The sequence below is a fragment of the Orcinus orca genome, chromosome 3, assembly GCF_937001465.1.
Source record: "Orcinus orca chromosome 3, mOrcOrc1.1, whole genome shotgun sequence".
Classification (NCBI taxonomy): Eukaryota; Metazoa; Chordata; class Mammalia; order Artiodactyla; family Delphinidae; genus Orcinus; species Orcinus orca.
The window spans coordinates 2888839-2908523 of record NC_064561.1 but is presented as its reverse complement, the minus strand read 5'-3'; the positions used below and the strand labels follow the sequence as shown (position 1 = coordinate 2908523).

The window sequence follows — 19685 nt, the reverse complement described above, 5'->3', positions numbered from 1 at the left end:
GGCCTTTAGCCAGGGCATGGCAGGAGAGCTGCGTTTTCCAGACGCACTAGATTGTTTCTTGTGGCCACACATGGTCATTAAGACACAAATGGAAGAATGCCATCCACTAAATCACCCATACGGCTTTCCTTGGCACCCTGGGCTTGCCATGGTTTCCATCCAAGAATTAACTAGCCCTGTGCCTGCTTAAAAGGGTGGCAAAACAACACCACCCCACCATGGTTGGTAAATGTACTCTTTTTTTTTGCCTTTAAAAAATTAATATAAAAACTTGAAATAATTGTAGATTCACATGGGGTTGTAAAAAATCACACAGAGAGATCCCATGTACCCTTTTCCACCATGTTACCCAATGGTAACATCTTGCAAAATTATAGTATAATGCAGTAGCACTATTGCTTTTGATATAGTCAAGATACGGAACATTTCAATCACCACAGGATCTCTCATGTTGCCCTTTTATAGCTACCCCCAGTCCCCATTACCCCCTCCCCATGTCCTTAACCCCTAGAAATCACAAATATGTTCTCCATTTCTATGATTTTTGACCTTTCAAGAATTTTACGTAAATAGAACTTTTCCCACTCAGCATAATTCTCTAGAGCTTTAACCAAGTTGTGGTGTGTATCAAGAGTTTATGCCTTTTTATTGCTGACTGATATTCCATTTATAGGAAATGTCCAGAACTGGCAAATCCATAGAGACAGAAAGCAAACTAATGGTGGCCAGGGGCTGGGGTGGGGGTGGGGAAGTGACTGTTAAGAGTTCATGGTTTATTCTTGGGTGATGAAAATGTTCTGGAATTAGTCGTGATGGTTGCACAACTTTTTGAATATACTAAAAACCATTGAATTGCACACCTTAGTTGGGCGAATTGTATGGTACATGAATTATATCTCAATAAATCTGTTCTTAACCAAAGACTACCTTAATTGTAATAGTTTGGTTATGATCTGCTTCCCTGAATCTAAGTTCTTGAGGACTGGTGCCATGCAGCTTACTGTTGCACCCCCCCCCAAGATGGCCCTGCCTATAGTAAGTGGGTCAAGAAATAGCACTCAAAATGAATTACCCTTAGAATAGGGTTTTTCCACCTTGGCACTGCTGACGTTGGTGCCAGGTCATTCTCTGTCGTGGGGGCCCTCCTGGGAACTGTGGGGCATTGAGCAGCATCCCTGGTCCCCATCCACTTGATGCCAGGAGCACCCCCAGTCGTGACAACCACAGATGTCCCCAGACACTGCTCACTCTCCTCTGGGGGCAAAACACTCCAGTTGAGAAGCACTAATTTAGAGCCACTGAATTTTAGGTACTGGAGCCTTAGAAGGCTCCACGAAAAGACTGGCACCCAGGGGGCTGCTGAAGGGACAAGCAGGACTTGGCCGTATCAGTAGGGCCACATTCACCCAGCCAGAAACGGTCAGCGGGGCAACCAAATCCACCCAAGGGCACAAAAAGGAAAATCACTTCCAGCCTAAAAATCCCCAAGCTGAGAGGTTAAAGGAAAGGAGGGGAATCCGATAAGGGGCGGGGCTTGCGGCGAGGGGCGGGGCTTGAACGGAAACAGAGGGCCGGATCTGGGGCTTGGCGGGAAGGAGCGGGTGGAGCCAAAGACCCCGGATACTGGGCGCTCACAGGGAAGGTGGGGGCTCCAAGCAAGGGGCGAGGCTTGCGGCGGGGCTGGCTCGAGGCAAAGACACGCCCCCAGGCGCAGACTAGGAAGCAAGAAGGCGCAAGCTTCGCGTGGGGGGCGGGGCCTGGGGCGCGTGGCGGGGCGCAAGCGGCACGAGGCCTGGGCGCGGGCCGGATGACGTCACGCGCCGGCGGCCCCGCCCCTTCGCGCCTCCGGGTCAGCGGGCGCACTGTGGAGAAGCCAAGATGGCGGCGAGTAATTATTACGGCTTCGCGCACGGCGCCGGCTTGCAGTACAGGTAATGGCCCCCGCGCCGCCCGCGCTGCCCCGGCCCTGGGGAGGCCGCGGCCCCGAGTTGTAACTGTCGGGGAGAGCAGAGGGGCTCCTGACGTGGTAGAGGGTTCTGGGCTTGTCGCGGGGATGGACTTGAGGGGGCGCCGAGATCTGACGAGGGGTGGGGCTGCCTGGGAGGGTACCTGGCCGGACTGGGGGAGGGCCAAGGACGGAGGGCGGGGAGGTCAAGCCTCCTGACTTGGGGTGGGGGTGGGGAGAAGACAGAGATCTGGGAGTGCACCTGGCGGGGCAGAGGGTGGAGCAGAGACCTCGGCGAGGGAGAGCGGAGTGGAGGTGGGGGGGAAGACAGCCCTGGAGGGGTTCCTGGCCAGGCAGGGGGATGTGGGGTTTGGAGGTAAGAACCCTGATGGGGGGAGGGGGTGTTAGAGAACACGGAGACCTGGGAGGGTGACGGGGGGAGAGGCAGAGGCATGGGGGAGGGGGATAGAGGCCTGACTGGAGGGGCGGGCAGAGACTTGATGGCGTAGCAGTCTTGACCTGAGCGAAGTCCTGAGACCCAATAGGAGAGTGGGCACCTGGGGCTTCCTGGGGAGGGAGAACAGTAAGGAAGGGTAGAGGGACCTGGAAACTCAGTGGAGGAGGCGACTGGATGTTTTAAGATCTCCTGGCAGACAGGGGCCAAGGGAATAGCCAGGGATGGGGGTGGGCAGGGATGGGAAGCAGCCTGAGGAAGGAGGGCTCTGTGGGTAGAGATACATGGGGTGTGTCTGTACCCCAAATGTACACACGCACATCATTCTCCAGGGCTTCTCCTTGGAGCCTGTCTGTGGTCTCAGTCCTTCAGCCTGGCACACCAGACCAGGTCCCAGGCGGGGATGCAGGCAGAGCGGGCATCCCTGGGGGAAAGTGCTCCCCTACCCACTTTCGTTTGTTGCCCTGGTGTCACTTGCCAACTGGTAGCCTGGCAGAACCTCCTCCTGGGCCAGTTTCTCACAGACTGGATTCAAACCGCCCCTTAGATAACTGAGCGACAGGTGCCTGCTGCACCACGGGCCTGTTAGGATTGTTTCATGCTCTCATTCAGCACGTTGAAAATAGGTAAGGCTAGTGGAAAGTTAGTGTCCACCCCTTCCTCAACCCAGTTGTTGTGGTGCTGCTGTGTTCTTTCCTGTGGAATCAGGAGGAATTCGGTCAGGCCTTGGAACCAGGGGTTGTGGAAGTTGAGAGAGCTCTTCCTGCTTTCTGTATTCAGAGTGGTCTGAAAGGTGTAGTGTTGGCTGGTCAGGGAAAGAATGGCTACAGAGTGTTACATTTTTATGTTATCCTTCCCTGTTTCCGTCATCCTTGGTGGTAGAGCATTCTTATTGCCAGTGCTTAGTTACAGCAGCAGGACTAGGCTAGGCTGTCAGAGACCACACCCTTTTGGAAATGTTCTGCCCCTCTTTCTGCTTGCTGCCAATGCTTTCTTTCCTTTCTCTCTCCTTTCTCTTTCTCTTTTTTTCTCTCTTTCTCCTGTGCATTATTTAGTGAGATGCGGAGAATCACTTGAATGTTAGGTTTTCTATTAAGATTACCTTCCAGAGGAGAAGTTTGAGCACTTAACTGGTAAAACAGGTAAGTGCGGGCCTTCAGCAGATGTTTTTGTCATTTACCTGAATTAAGGTATTTAAACACTTTGGCACAGCTCTTGTCTGGATTCTGATGACTTAGGTGATACAGTAAACACACATGTGACTAAGGATGTTAAACTACCACGAACTGAATGTCAAATTAGTCAGTGTCTTTAGAATTGTCCCCAAGGGTGTGTGTTATTCCTTGAGAAAGGAGTAGATTTAACTAAATCAAAAACATAGGAATCGGGCTTCCCTGGTGGCGCAGTGGTTGAGAGTCCGCCTGCCGATGCAGGGGACACGAGTTCGGGCTCCGGTCCGGGAAGATCCCACATGCCGCGGAGCGGCTGGGCCTGTGAGCCATGGCGGCTGGGCCTGCGCGTCCGGAGCCTGTGCTCCGCAACGGGAGAGACCACAGCAGTGAGAGGCCCGCGTACCGCAAAAAGAAAAACAAAAAAAAAAACAAAAAAAAACCCAAAAAAACCCCATAGGAATCATAGCAAAATCAATTTTAGTCTCAGAAAACCTTGAAACAAGATAATCTGCGTTGTCTGAATAGTTTTAAGTTAACTAGACATTCTCTTTTGGGGAAAACAACTTTTGCTTGAAACCTTCAGCTGCTTTTAAAGTATATATTTCTTACATAATGTGCCATGGAAAAACTGATGAGGTAACAGATTTTGTGAGTACCAACTTTATGGACAAATACTGGACAACAGTATTTACAAAGCCCATTTCATGGATTGCCAAAGCAAAGACGACAGTTTATTTCTTAGAGGAATTTTGCATAGGTTTTTTTGGCTTTTAAAATTGGTAACCATAGCCCTGGATAGTAATATTCCTTACATTGTCATCCATAAATAGGGTTGGAATTGGAACTGTTCTTAAATTGTTGTTCAGTAAGAATCGGATGCACACTTACTCATGAAGTTATAAGAAAAGTTTGTAATTACTTGTAAATAATGATGATTTTCATTTATTTTACTTTAGGTGGTCTTTTAAATCTCATAAAGCTTTTTTAGACTTAGAGTTAGTGCTGCACGTGTTCAGAATTAAGGATTAATCCCATGTGGAAAATTGAATCTGACAGTGTGTTTAATTAGCACTGAATGCAGTTTTCAGGTGTGAGGCTGAGAGCTGCTCAAGAAATCCAGCAGAGTTCTGTGTGAGTTAAGTCGAGTTGGTAATGAAAGCATTGAGAGCTCAGAGCTGTACGGTGGATGTCCCCAGGGGTGGAATGTGACAGGCGGGCCAGATCTACTGTGATATTTCCCTTTTCTAGCAGTTTTGTCAAAATACCACCCATCTAGTGTAGCTGGCTACCTCTACCTTTGCATCCTTGTTAAACCTAAATAAGACAGCTACTGGGTTTTGGTGTAATACTTGATTTCCCATCAGGAGAAGTTCTATTTTAATAAGCTTTTGGCATAAATGTTAATAGCCGAATTCCTTCATCTGGAGAATATCAGGAAATTGGAAGCCTGATTGGAACCCCATCGAACTCTGTTAGTGGTGGATAACAATGTGAAGCGCTGGTTACTGATTCTCTGTATTGAATAAGTCCCAAGCACTTGATATCTCGTCCAGTCCTCACAATAATCCCATGAGCTAGGTATTAATGATACCCATTTTGCTGATAAGAGAATGAAGCTCGGGGTGCAGTAACTGGTGTAGGATCCCCAGGGTGGTGAGTGGTGGTGTCTGGCTAGGAATGAGGGCTGCCTGGCTCCCAGGCCGTGCCTTTGCCCCATGGTAGGGCATGCCCGAGCCTGGGGAGGTGCTCGTGGTGGCAGACCTAGCCTGATGCAGCCGCTCAGCAGTGGGGCCTGCTGGCGGAGACTGGGTTCCGCCATTCTTTACGCTGTCACCTGGATCCTGCCCCTTTCGTTTGGGCCCTAGTCAGATTGTGGTTTAGGGCCGCATTCTTCAGACCTTGCAAAATTACTTGCTCTGGAGTGGGGAGGCCGAGGAAGTATCTGGTCCAGTGTCATGGGGATGGTAATGATAACCCAACCCATGTCTCTCAATAATCTCTTCCAGAGGCAACAGATAGCTTGGGAAAGGCAACAGAGCCCACGTCAGCCATGGGGGGCAGCATAGGCAGCCCCAGTGCTGCCAGATGAAAAATCACCCATTAACACCACCCAGGTAGGAGACCGCTGCCCTGTCAGGTACGGCTACGACCAGATTCAGAACGGTCCTGGTCATACCCAGGCCAGCCTCTGTTGCCTGCACCCCATCTCTGACCCCCTGGTCTCCAGGCCCTTCCAGAGTGAACGTTACCCTCCAAGGCCTGTCTGTCCCCTGAGCTTAGGTCCCAGAAACACAAGCTGCCAGAGAGAATCTGGTGTCATTGCCTCAGGGACTGGGTGCACCTGCCACCACACCCAAAAGCAGGAGAGTGGGGCTCGTGGGAACCTGTAGTTGAGTTTGAAGCAGTCCTGACAATGATTGCACCTCAGCAGCACTTCCCGTGTACTCCCCGATGGGATTGACTGGAGGTGGACCCTGGGAAAGCAAGGCACAGGAGTTCTCCTTTTACAGTGTGCCTGCTGTTGTTTTCTTAAAGACCCATCTCAGGAAGGCTCTCAACTGCAGGCGAGACCTGATTTCAGCATATTTTAAGGAAAACCTTTCAAATGACAGAACTATACTATCTGTGTTCCAACCACACGTACATTAGGTACATTTAAAATTTTTGAAGTGTGGATTTTGAATTTTCTTTTTATCCATTTTAGAGCTAAAAGTCAACTCACCAACATCAGAGCATAAGTTAATTCCTAATAGAGATTTTTTTCCTCAACATATTCTGTTTTTGAATTTTTAAAAGTTTTACTTTATATTTTGTCTTTTGTCTGGATCTACCAATGTGTGTATTTAGAATGATCAGAACAAATACATCAAATTTAAAAGCATTTTCAAATGATCCTTTAAAATTCTTTTTTCATGTGAGTGTAATTGGTGTTCTCTTATGTGGTTTTGGAGGTAAGGAGACAAAGACCATTGATCTGGATGAATAACTGAGCAGTCCTAAAAAGTAAGGGAAACGTGTAGAAGGGTATTTATAAACCTCGTATTCATTCCTTATTTTATAGTCTATATTTTATATTCATTATTTTATATTCATTCTTTATTCATTCTTTATTAGTAGATCAAAAGTTTGTGAACCTTCAGATCAGGAATTGCAGATGGTCTTGTAAGGAGCAGACACATACATGTGTGAATACCGTCTAAGATAGAGGATAGAGGGTCTGTCAGGGGAGGATCAAAACAGCCTGCGCACCCCACCCTCCCACCTGTCATTGACACGTGGCACTGAACCCAGAGTGGCAAGTCTTCCCAGTTTCCCAGAGAACCCACAATTCCCTGTCCTACATGAAATCCCCCAAATTTTAAATACCAGAACCAAAGTCAGACTGTGAGCCAAATGACACCTGTTTCCACTTTATGACCTTGCTTTCTGTTCTTAAAAGTTTAATCACAGAAGGATAATGTAGAAGACATTATAGATACATTTGGTAATTAAAAGGAATAGTATGTATTCCAGCTAGAAGGAGGAGCCCTCCTTTTTGACTGGTTTTAGTCGATTAAGAAGGTCGTGGGGTTTTGCGTGTATGTTAAGAATACCAGTTTTTGTCTTCATCACGGCTCTGAGCTGTTCAGATAGCTTATTCATCTAAGGTGAGAAACGCTGTCTAACTCAAAACAAAATTAGGAAGCTTTGACAAAATGCAGGGATTTTTTGCTTGTTTCTTTTGTTTTTTTGTATGTCTGTGACACCTTAAATCTGAAGTGTGCTCTTTACTCATAGGGTATTCTAGAATCTTGGTAGGAAAAGCTTTTGGTACCACCCAAGGTCTAACTGGTGGGTAATTGTTCCCTCGTTCTGTCCCTTGTACTGTGGTATCCACACACCAGCTGGGAACTGACATTCTCTGCCTGTCCTTTTCTCTTATACTTGCGTTAGAGGGTAATTCTAAGCTTGCTAGACTTTTCTAGCTAGAAACTTCATTTGTAAATATTTGGGGGAACGGGACTTTTTTTTTTTGGTACATATTGTGCTTTGGGCAGGTTTTCTTTCCCCCCAGAGGTAAGTTGCATTTGCAGCACATCACTGTCTGCTTGCATATTTAAATTAACTGTTGACTAAGAATTGAGAATTACTTCACTTTGGTTCTGTAGCACTTTGTAGTTTGGAAACTCACTTTTGTTGACTGAGGTTAACTCCTTGTGAGTTTTGCTCTCTGGGAACAGAAAGAACTATAATGTCTAAGACTCTTGGAATGAATGTTTTTAAAATAGATTTTATTTATTTATTGGCTGCGTTGTGTCTTCCATGGCTGTGCGTGGGCTTTCTCTAGTTGCCGAGGGCTTCTCATTGCGGTGGCTTCTCTTGTTGCAGAGCACAGGCTCCAGGCACGCAGGCTTCAGTAGTTGTGTCACACGGGCTCAATAGTTGTGGCGCACGGGCTTAATTGCTCCGCAGCATGTGGGATCTTCCCGGACCAGGGCTGGAACCCGTGTCCCCTGTATTAGCAGGCGGATGCTTAACCACTGCGCCACCAGGGAAGCCCGGAATGAATGTTTTTAAAAAAGCCAGTGGCTTCTTTTAAATTTTGAATGTCATTGCTTGAATCAGGGTTGGTGGTTCGACGTCTGTTGTACTTGCTTATGAGAAACTCACACTGGCTGTCTAGTCCCACCTCCCTCTGTTGACACGAGAGGCCCATGTGCTAGACCAGCATAGATGTTGCTGTGGAGGTTTTTCTGCCCCTTAAAACAGCAGGAGAGGGCTGGAACCACGGATGAGCCCTCTCTGTGCCCAGAACAGCATTTCACCTATTTGGTTCATGGCAGCAAAAAGGCACGGCCGTATTGATCCTGGTTGGGCGTCCTCTCACTTGCACTGCTCCTGGGGAGGGCGAGTGTACATAATGCTTTCTCTTTAGCTTAACCAGCATGTATCAACAAGATGGCATTCTTAAGCATCTGATCAGCGGGGCTAACTATGCAGCCACCTTCCATGTGAGCACCACGTTCCTTTTCAGAAGGACAGAAGAGAATTCTGGGAGTTCCACTGCCAAACAGAACATGGCTCACCCTCAATGCTCAGGAAACTCCCATCACGAGTCTCTGGAATCCCTGCCTCGGGAACACCAAGCAGCCCAGTGGCTCTGTCTTGAGTTAGGCTGGCCCTGACTGGGAGCTGGAGACTCCTGACTACCTTGTAAAGAAGGCTGCAGATGGGCGTAAGGGCATGAAATTCTCCATCATCTTCCCAAGAGCCCAAGGATTTAGTTCACCAGATCCCTTTCCAGGATGTCTTCTGGGAGTACCTGGGTCTGAAATGGATATTTAACATGGAGAGTGCATATAAGGCTTTCATGGAAAAAAAAAAAACTTCTGTTAGAAAAATCAGAATTGTTATGGGAATGAATGTATGGTATGCTGTATGTTTTGAATATAAAACCCTTGTGGGGGGCTTCCCTAGTGGCTCAGTGGTTGAGAGTCCTCCTGCCGATGCAGGGGACACGGGTTCGTGCCCCGGTCCGGGAAGATCCCACATTCCGCGGAGCGGCTAGGCCCGGGAGCCATAGCCGCTGAGCCTGCGCGTCCGGAGCCTGTGCTCCGCAACGGGAGAGGCCACAACAGTGAGAGGCCTGTGTACCGCAAAAAATAAAAATAAAATAATAAAACCCTTGTGGGGCTTCCCTGGTGGCGCAGTGGTTAAGAGTCCGCCTGCCGATGCAGGGGACATGGGTTCGTGCCCTGGTCCGGGAAGATCGCACATGCCGCGGAGCAGCTGGGCCCGTGAGCCATGGCCGCTGAGCCTGCACGTCCGGAGCCTGTGCTCCGCCAACGGGAGAGGCCACAATAGTGAGAGGCCCGCGTACCGCAAAAAAAAAACAAAAAAACCCTTGTGAACTGAAGTGCCAAATGAAGTCATCTCTCTGGGTGTATATGTATGCGTGTACCCACAAAATAACAAATGTGATCTTACTGCCAATAAAACAGGTTTGAAAATATCCTCCCTGATGAATGTCTTGAGTGCACATGTTAGCCTTGGGTATCGCCCTTCACAGTGCACCGTCTAAGCTCCGAATGTTCCTCAACCCTGTGAGTAGTCACAGACGCACCTGGGAAACTGAGCTAGGTCAGGATGCCGAAGCCGAGGTTTTCTCCCCATAGCACTGCAAAGTAGGTGATCGTTGAGGTTGCGATTTCCAAGTGTTAGGCACTCAGGTTTAACCCCTCCTTCTGGTTTAGTTTCTGCCATTGGGGTGGGGGTGGGGGTCCTTAGGAGGAGGGTTGATAGATAAGTGGGTGAAGAGCTATGCCCTGGAAGGAAGAGTCCATGAATTAAAAAGAAAGCACTATGTAAGGTTTCTCAGCACTGTGATTCCACAAAAATCTTTCTTCCACTTGATTTTTTTTTCTCATACTCTAAATGTTTTGATTGTGTTTGTGTGCTCACTGAATGATTCTTTGAAAGCAGTCTGCAACAGAGATCATTGTTACAGCAAACCCAGAGTGACTTGTCTTTCCTCCTGACCATCCCTGTGACATTTCATCACTTGCCTGTAGATTCCTCAGATGCGCCCTTCTGAAGTGAGGTCTACACTCAAGGTGCAATGTGTCCTTACGATTGGCCTTTTAGGAGCAAGCAGAGCGTGTACCAGAGAGTTTCCTGGGTCAGGGAATGTGGCCTCCCCAGACGAGTCCCTTCCATCTCCGGGCCTCCGTGTCCCCATCAGTTAGGTGACTCACTGAACAAGCTCATATCCATGGGTCTTGCCAGCCTTGCATTCTCAAATCTTATCTAGACGATGCACCCAAAGAAGCCTGACTCTCCAAAACAAAATTCAGACCAAAAATCCTGCGACCCAAAGACAAGGATGGCAGCCAGGACTTGTGAGTCTGCGTCACACAGATGTGCTTCAGTCCCACTCTTCCTGAGCCAACAGGTGCCGGTGCTTTCTCCCCAGCTTCCCGCCTCAGCTCTTCTCCCTGCCAGGCAGGCGGCACTCACCGGGCCCTTGTTGTCATGGGGACAGCGGCCCTGGGCCTTGTGGTGCAGCGGCACCCTCTCCCTGTGAGCAGCAGGTGACTTCAGACAGCAGCAGCACAAGCTTAGGCCCCTTGCTTGAGGGGAGGCTTCACCGAGAGTAAATGTGTGACTCTGTTCTTCAACAACTACTCCCAACTCCTTGCTCTTGGTCGGGGCTGAGAATTGGTAGCCTGCAGACCATGTTTGATTATCACACCAACTCTCTTTGGCCCGTGCAGTGGGTTTTTTACTTGCTATATTTGAGTTAGGTGCCAGTATTTTAAAATTGGGAGACTTTCCAAAGATTTCTGGTATTGTTTAAAATGGGAAGATCTGGCCACTCTGGGCTGCGTTGTGAGCTCCTGTGCGAGGCACTGTAGCACATGAGTCCTTGTTTGTCACGACATCCCGAGAGGTAGGTGTTCCCATTTTACAGGTGAGTAAACTGAGACGAGGAAAGAAGAAGTGGCTCACTCAAGGCCCCGCGGTGAGCCAGAGCCAGGATTGGAAGCCAGGTGGTGTGGCTCCTGTTCCCATGCCAGCTGCTGGACTGTGGCTCTCCTCCCAGTTCCTAAGCTTGAAACCCCTGTGAGCTCTTCCTTGATCTTGATCTTGGTCCTTGGTCCTCATGCAGAACCCTCGCGTCCTCAACCTCTTCTCTTAACCTTGCTCTAAGGGAGTGTCTCATTTGTGCCTGCAGGATTTTCATGCATGGAGGTGACTGACGACAGGGGCCGTCTTGCCATTGAATGAAGATTTATTACATTTTCCGAGAGAAGGGAACACGCCACGCCACACAGGGGCACGTAAACTTTGCCTTTAGTCTCAACAAATGCTTTTTGCTCTCCCATTCAAGGAGAGATTCTTAAGCGGGGGCCTGTGAGGCCCCAGGTGATTACCGGCAAAGCCGTGCCATTTCCGGGGAGTCACAGAGGGCCGGAAGTCACAGCTTTCATCTCATTCGTAAAAGGACCCAGAAAAAGGCTATTAGAAATTGACCTCTTACCAAAGGGAGCCGGAGAAGAGGTGTGGGGACTCTCCGTTCAGACTTGGGGCAGGGAGCCTGGGTGGGAGTGACAGACTCTGCTGCTGACTCACCTTCCTGCCCCCTACCTTTAAATGTTAGGCTCTAATCCCTGATCCCCAACCCTGGGCACCCAGACCTTGCAGGTCTGAGTTTCTCAGATTGTTCTCTGTGAGGCCGTCCTGGGCACTGTGGGGTGTGGAGCAGCATCCCTGGCCCCCACCTACTCGATGCCAGGAGCCCCCCAAAGTAACAACCACAGATGTCCTCAATATCACCCCCTTTCCCCTGGGGGCAGGATCACCCCAGGTGAGAACCCCTGCTCTAGATTACCTAGGCTTTGACAACCATATGGGCCATGCCTGAGGAGTCGCTCCCATGAGCTATTTTTTGGCTAGCTCAGCTCCTAAAACCTCGATGTGGTAGATTGGTTGCCAAAACACCCCTGTCCTTTATGTTGTTCCTTCTTATATCCACGCCCTTTCCACTGTGACCATGCAGCTCTTCCCATCTAGAAATTATCAATACATCCATTTCCCTGGCCCTCGAGCCTGGGCTTCCTTGTGCTCCTCCTTGGCCCGTAGATTGCAGCGGAAGAGATACTGCCATAGACTGAAGGTTTATACACCCCCCGCCCCCCATTCGTATGTTGAAACCTAACCCCCAAGTTGATGGCATTAGGAGGTGGGGCCTTTTGGAGGTGATTAGGTCATGAGGGTGGGGTCCCTCGTGAATGGGATTAGTACCCTTTGAATGGGACCTCAGAGAGCTCCCTTACCCCTTGTGCCATTTGAGGACACAGCGAGAAGATGGCTATCTATGAACCGGGACGCAGGCTCTCACCAGATACTGGTGTGCTGGTTCCTTCATCTTGGACTTCCCAGTCTCCAGAACTGAGAAATTTCTGTTGTTTATAAGCCACCCAATCTATGGTATTCTGGTGTAACATCTGTTCGAGCTGCCAATCCTGTTCATGCCTGTTCTAAGCGTAGACCTCCAGAGCCTTTGCACACGTCCTCTCCATCTTGGGGGACCCTGCCACATGAAGGGCCCCCAGCTGGACCACTGGAGGAGAAGATACTATAGGGAGGAGGGCTTCAGTGCCCGTTGGACAGCCAGCTGCCCTCCAGAAGTGGAGCTGCCTGCTGCTGACCTCAGATGCAGCCCAGCCCAGCCTACAGAGTTAGGAACAAAATAAACCATGGCTGTTTTAAGCTGGGGATCAGCAAGCCTTTTCCTAAAAGGTCAGAGAGTAAATATTTTCCATTCCAGGGGTGTCTTAGTTCAGGCTGCTGTGAGAAAGTACCACAGACTGGGTGGCTTGTAAGCAACAGGAGTTTATTCCTCTGGAGGTCTGCGATCAGGGTGCAGGCAGGGTTGGGTTCTGGTGAGAACCCTCTTTGGGTTGCAAATGCTGACTTCTCACTGTGTCCTCACCTGGAGGAGAGCGGAGTGGGGAGGCAAGCTCTCCTGTGACTTTTATAAGGGTATTCATCCCATCACGGGGGCCCCACCCTCATGACCTCATCTAATCCTAGTTACCTCCCAAAGGCCCCACCTCCTAACACCATCACATTGAGGGGTAGGGGTTCAACATAACAATTTTGGGGAGACACAAACATTCAGTCCACAACAGCGGGCTACACTGGGTCTGTTGCAGCTACAGAGCTCGGCCACTATAGGGCAAAAGTGGCTGAAAGCAATACATAAACAGGTGGGCATGGCTATGTGCCATCAAAACTTTATATTTTGACACTGAAATGTGAGTTTTGTATAATTTTCACGTGTCATGAAATAGTACTCTCTTAACTTTCTCCAACCACTTAAAAATGCAAAATTCATTTTTTGCTCATGGGCTGTGCAAAAAACAGGCAGTGGGCAGATGTGGCCATACTTGGCCTAGCCTTCTTTTAAATCCCTTCCATTTCTCCCTTTATCCCTTCCGTCTGGGCTCCACTGTGCTGAGCCCTCTCCTGAGAAGGGCACGAGTCCCATGGCACGTGCACCCTCCCCAGCTTGAGGGCATCCATGCTCCACTTCCGCAGAGCTTGCTTAGCTAAATAAAAGCCAGGCAACACGTCATCCTCCCGGACCACAAACAGCTTTATGTTGCCCTGAGCAGTTACTCAGGTGGGCCTACTGTTCCCTTTGGGGTCACAGCTACCACTTTGACCATAGTCATGAAACGTTTACTTGCCTGCTTTGCAAGCCCCGTTGGGTGTCAGCAAAGCCCTCGACCACCGGGAGCTGACCTGGCTGAAATTTGCATAGGTGACCTGAAGTGGCCTCTGTGTGTCTCCTATCAGCTTTGCCCTCAGCTTCTCCCCTCTACAGCCATCACCACCTGTCTAATCTGCTCGAGCTGCCATAACAAAACACCACAGACTGAGTGGCCTGAACAATGCATGTATTCGTCACAGTCTGGAAGCTGGACATTCAAGATCCAGGTGCTGGCAGGGTTAGTTTCTCCTGAGGCCTCTCTCCCTGGCCTGCAGATGGCTGCCTTCTTCCTGTGTCCCTGTGTGGTCTTCCCTCTGTGTGGGCATCCCTGGTGTCTCTTCTCATAAGGATACCAGTCCTATAGGATTAGGACCCCACCCTTATGGCCTCATTTAATTCTTTAAAGGCTCTATCTCCAAACACAGTCTTACTGGGGTTAGGGCTTCATGTGAATTTGAGGGGCGGCGGGCACAACTCAGTCCACAGCACCACCTTAGCATCCTAAAACAGGACAGATCTTGTCCTGAGATACTGTGGTGACTCCGGATTGCTTACTGGATAAAACTCGGATTCTGCCTGGCATCCCAGAGTCCCGAGCCCACCATCCAGCCTCCTGTCACCCACCCCTCCTCTGTTCCTCAGCACACAGGGCCATTCCCCTGTCAGCCCCTGTGCTCTTCTCCCTTTCCCACGTGTGTGCCAGGCTCTTCTCTCAGCCCGGGGGCTGCATCTGAGCCCTCTCTGGAATCCCAGTATTCTTCATAGGTGAGGCCTTTTCAGGCTCTGGGTTGGAGGGGGAGGCTCCTGCTGCCTGCTGGGCTGTCAGCACATCCATACTTCTTCCAGATGGTGTATCTCTGTCTTCCCCGCCCCTCCCCCAGCGTCTCAGCTGTTTGCACAGGAGAGGTGCTTCATCCTGTCATCTGAGTAGAAGGGGGCAGGGGTGACCTCCGGTGAGATCAAGGGCGTTTCAGCATCCCACATAAAACTCAAAGCTGATATCTACCCTGACCCTGTACGCCTCACAGCCAATCAGTCTGCTCACAGCTGTGACGTTTGCAGGCCCTCGTAATAAAACTGACGGGAGTCACCCTGCAGGGCACGGGAACACCTGAGATCTCCCACCACTGAGTTACATCAAGACCAAACGGCTTGGACGCCCAGCCATCTGTGGGCAGACTCTCCTTTTGTCCTTGACTTTGGTCTAGCTCAGTGGTCTTCAAACCTCAGGGTGCATAAGCATCACTACTCAGGGTCGTATACAACAAAAACATGTCCTGAATTCTTAGTTTACGCCCGCAAACGTGCTGTCTCAAGCCTGATCCCGAGTCACAGGGTAGCCCGCAGTGTCCCGGTGATCCTTCTGGAGTAGGGTTTGGACCAGCTGTAAACCAACACATGACGTTGCCCATCTGCAGCTGGGGACTCAGAGTTGGTGCCCTGGGATTGGGCTTGTCCTAGACCAGTGGTTCTCACCCGGACAGTGTCTGGGGAAATCTGTGGTTGTTTGAACTGGGGACACCTCTGGCATTGGGCGGGTGGAGGCCACGGATGCTGTTCCACAGCCCAAAGAGCCCAGGATGGTCCCCTACAGAGAGTGATTGGGCTGCAATGTCAGCATTGCCAGGATCGAGAAACCCTGCCCTAGACAGAACAGGCTGTTTGATCTCCTGGCCTGGAACAAGGTCAACAACTGGCCGCCTCACTGGTTCCCTAGGTGGGCTCCCCACCAGATGGAGACACAGCTTTTGACCTGAGCTGGGTCACTGCGGGAGCAGGTGAAGAAAGCCCCAAGCTTGTCTCTACTCCCTCAGGCCCTCAGCTAAAGGACAAGACTTGCCCTCCACCGCAGGAGACACTTTGCCTCAGCACCCTCAGTTGGCACCACTTGGTGCGCTGGGTCTTCAGGACTGGGGGCGGAGACCCTTCTGGAGGTGGAGGCCATTGGCACGCTGGGAAGCCAGGCAAGAAGGAAAGCATCACTGCAGTGCTGATGGCCTCTTACCCAGCAGAGGCAGCAGGGCTCAGTCCAGAGAGTTCCAGGTCTGCGCTCACACTTGGACTCCAGCACTCCCGCCCTTGCAGCTTGGGCAGCTCAGACCCCTTTTTTCGAGCCTTCTGAGTGGCTTCAACGGCATGGCTTTTTATCGTCCTCCCAAAGCCCATCCCATCCGTTTTCCTTGCCAGTTTGGGTTGGTCCACACCTCTCCCATGTGACTCAGGAGAAGGTGGCCCCAGCTCCAGGTTAAATCCTTATGGATCTGAGGCAGCCATCCTCACCCCATTCTCCTCAGCTGTGCCCTGTTTGGAGCAGGTCGTGTGGGACCCAGGCTGGACAAGAAGCCATGAGGGGAAGCTGGCACAAGAAAGCATATACAGAACATACGTAGAACATGTGTAACAGTAGAAAATGGGGAATAGCATGTGGTGGTTTAAAAATATTGCCATAAATTCTCATATTCAGTATTCATTAAGAGAATTCATATTCCATGTTCCCATAAATAAATTCACTCCTCCCTTCAAAAGATGGTGCTTAATCCTCTCCCCTTGAGGGTGGGGTGTATTTAGTGGTTCACTTCTAAGGCAGAATGTGGCAGGAGTTATGCCATGTGATGTCTGAGGCTCATAACAAGGATAGCTTCCACCTGGTCCTTCCTCTCTCTCTCTCTCTCTGGCATCTCTCATTCTGGGGGAAGCTGGTCGCCATGTTGTAAGAACACTCAAGCAGCATTGGGAAAGCACCAACCATGTTAAGGAGCCATCCTGGAAGCAGATCTCACTACCCCCACTATGCCAGTCGAGCCTTCAGATGATGCTGTCCTAGCCAACTTCTTCTTTTTTTTTTTTTTGGCCATGCTGTGCAGCATGGGGAACCTTAGTTCCCCAACCAGGGACTGAATTCGTGCCCTGCATTGGGGGCGTGGAGTCTTAACCACTGGACTGCCAGGGAATTCCCCCAGTCGACTTCTTATTGGCAACGTCTTAAAGACCCTGAGTCAGAGCCCATCCACGCCACTCTCAAATTCTGACCGACAGAATCTGTGAAGATGGTAAATATTTATTATTGTTTGCAGCCACATCGTTGGGGGTAATTTTTTAAATTGAAGTATAATCACAACATTCTATTAGTTTCAGGTATGTAACATAGTGATTTGATATTTTTATACATTACAAAATGATCACCACGATAAGTCCAGTTATCATCTGCTACCATGCAAATTTATTGCAATATTATTGACTATATTCCCCATGCTGTATATTACATTCCTCAGACTTACTTATTTAAGGACTGGAAGTTTGTACCTCTTAATCTCCCTCACCTATTTAACTCATCCTCCCTTCTGGCTACCACCAGTTTATTCTCTGTATCTATGAGTCTGTTTCTGTTTTGTTATGTTTACTCATTTGTTTTATTTTTTAGATTCTTCACATAAGTGGGATCACATGGTATTTGTCTTTCTCTGACCTGTTTCACTCGACATAATACCCTGTAGGTCTATCCATGTCACAAATGGCAAGATATCATTCTTTTTTTTACGGCTGAGTAATATTCTATTGTGCACGAGTACACGTGCATGCACACACATCCGTCGTTAGACAAATGGATAAAGATATATATCTCCTTTATCCATCTTCTTTATCCATTCATCTATCAATGGACACTTAGGTTGATTCCATATCTTGGCTTTTGTAAATAATGCTGCAGTGAACATAGGGGTGCATAATCTTTTTGAATTAGTGTTTTTGTTTTCTTCAGAAAAATCCCCAGAAGTGGAATTGCTGGATCATATGCTAGTTCTATTTTTAATTTTTTGAGGAAGCTTCATATTGTTTTCCATAGTGGCTGTACCAATTGACATTTATTGGGGGTAATTTTTAACTCTGCAGTAGAAACTGATATATAATATAACTACTTACCAATAGTAAAATAGGGAAATGAAATACAGCCAAATGAATAGCCTTCACAGTTTGAGAGGCCCAGGGCAAAAGTACAAATGGAAGCCAGCATGCCATGTCTAAATATTTCAACATTATAGACCAAACTGGCAAAAGTTAAATACAGTACGTTCTGTCCCACCTACCTTAACAAATATACCTTTCTAATGACCAAGAAGAAAAAAAAGAGTGATGCTAGGTTTACAGTTGTCGGAACATCAAAGGTTATCATTACTGTGTGTGTCTGGGCATTCTGGTGATGGGCTGATGATGTTTGGGTGTCTTAAATAAAAACATACTAATTCATAAATGATTATATATTCTGTAAAATGTATTTTAGGTGCTTTCAGTTCAGCATGAATGATGTTTGTGTAATCAAGATTTTCATGTCATTTGAGTTTTGTTACAATAATGACCCTGTCATGGGCTGACTTGTGTCCTCCTATTCATATTTGGGTGTTAGGTATTGGGGGTTAGGGCTTCATTGCTAACTAAAGAATGTGACTGTAGGAGATGGGGTCTTTAAAGAGATAATTAAGGTAAAATGAGGTATTAGGGTGGCCCTGATTCAATATGACTGGTGTCCTTATAGGAAGAAGAGATTAGGACATAGACACACATAGAGGGAGACCATGTGAAGATGCGAGGAGAAGATCCCTGGGGCCCCGGCGGGCCAGGACCCCACCTGCGATTGGGCTGCTCCCACCCACCGTTTCCCAAATGCCTGACTGTAGGCCATACTAATATTTCCTGAGCACCTGCTATGTGCCAGGTGCCACTGTCGTGCCGGCAAATAGCTTGGGACCCACCTCAGTTCCTGTGGCTTCGTGTTGGTGGAAGGATTGCGTCAAGCGGTGCTGGGAGGGAAAATCAAGCAGGTTGAGGGGGCAGGATGACGGGTTACAGGGCCCTGCTGCTCTCCAACAGGGGCTCAGGAAGGGCTGCAGAAGGAGGTGAGGAAGGGAGCGAGCAGGTGTGGGAGGGGATGGAGGCAGAGGGCCTTGGGAGGGTTCTGAGCAGGAGGCAGAGGTGGTCAGGTCTGTGCTTTGAGCGGACCCCTCTGGCTGCCAGGAGGACGAAGAGTTGCTGGCTAGGAGATGGGCAGGGCCGATGCAGCGGGCTCTGCTTGACCCTCAGCAGTACGCTTCTGTCTCCCTGGCGGGTCCCTCAGCCCCCAGGATGGCCTGGATAACACCCCCCCCAAGTTGTCCCCATTTCTCCATGGCCCTCCCCACTGGGCAGTGAGCCACTTTGGGGGGCAGGAATGACACTGCAAGCATCACATGTGAGTCTAGCATCGGCCCAGAATGTGTGTGAAGGTGCCAGTGGACAAGTGCTGCCAGCCGTCGTCCCTCTATACTCAGGTCTGCCTGCCTCTGAGCTGCGCACACGCCTTGCCTCATCCCCTGCGGCAGCGGTCCCCAACCTTTTTGGCACCAGGGATCGGTTTCGTGGAAGACAGATTTCCCATGGCCAGAGTGGAGGGGATGGTTCAGGCAATAATGCAAGTGACGGGGAGTAGCAGATGAAGCTTGTTGTGCACCCCCTGCTGTGCGGCTCAGTTCCTAACAGCCCGCAGACCAGTACTGGGCTGTGGCCCGGGGGTTGGGGACCCCTGCCCTACAGGGTTTGCGGGAACTTCCTTCTTTTAAAAATTGAAGTAGAGTTGATATACAATATTGTATTAGTTTCAGGTGTACAGCAAAGTGATTCAGTATTTTCTTTAAAGATCTTTTCCGTTATAGGTTATTATAAGATACTAAATATAGTTCCCTGTGCTCTACAGTAGGCCCTTGTTGTTTATCTGTTTTCCATGCAGTAGTGTGTACCTGTTAATCCCATATTCCTAATTTATTCCTCCCTCCCCTCCCCTTTGGTAACCGTAAGATTGTTTACTATGTCTGTGTGTCTGTTTCTGTT

General features: G+C 49.3%; 1 protein-coding gene and 1 long non-coding RNA gene across 5 annotated transcripts in view; both read left to right on the top strand.

Moving 5' to 3' along the window:
- The first annotated feature begins 1807 nt into the window (after positions 1 to 1807).
- Positions 1808 to 19685, top strand: part of ZFR2 (zinc finger RNA binding protein 2) — a 43773-nt gene continuing 25895 nt past the window's right edge. For all 4 annotated transcript variants that reach the window (XR_007476196.1, XR_007476195.1, XR_007476197.1 and 1 more), the window contains exon 1: positions 1808 to 1931. Coding sequence is in view for 1 of the 4 variants with exons in the window: in XM_033400744.2 (XP_033256635.2) it covers positions 1879 to 1931 (53 nt within the window). In the remaining 3 variants the exon portion in view is untranslated. The remainder of the gene's footprint in view (positions 1932 to 19685) is intronic.
- Positions 2450 to 9565, top strand: LOC125963794 (uncharacterized). The gene is made up of 2 exons (XR_007476202.1): positions 2450 to 5708; positions 8487 to 9565. It is a non-coding gene; the product is annotated as an uncharacterized LOC125963794 (long non-coding RNA).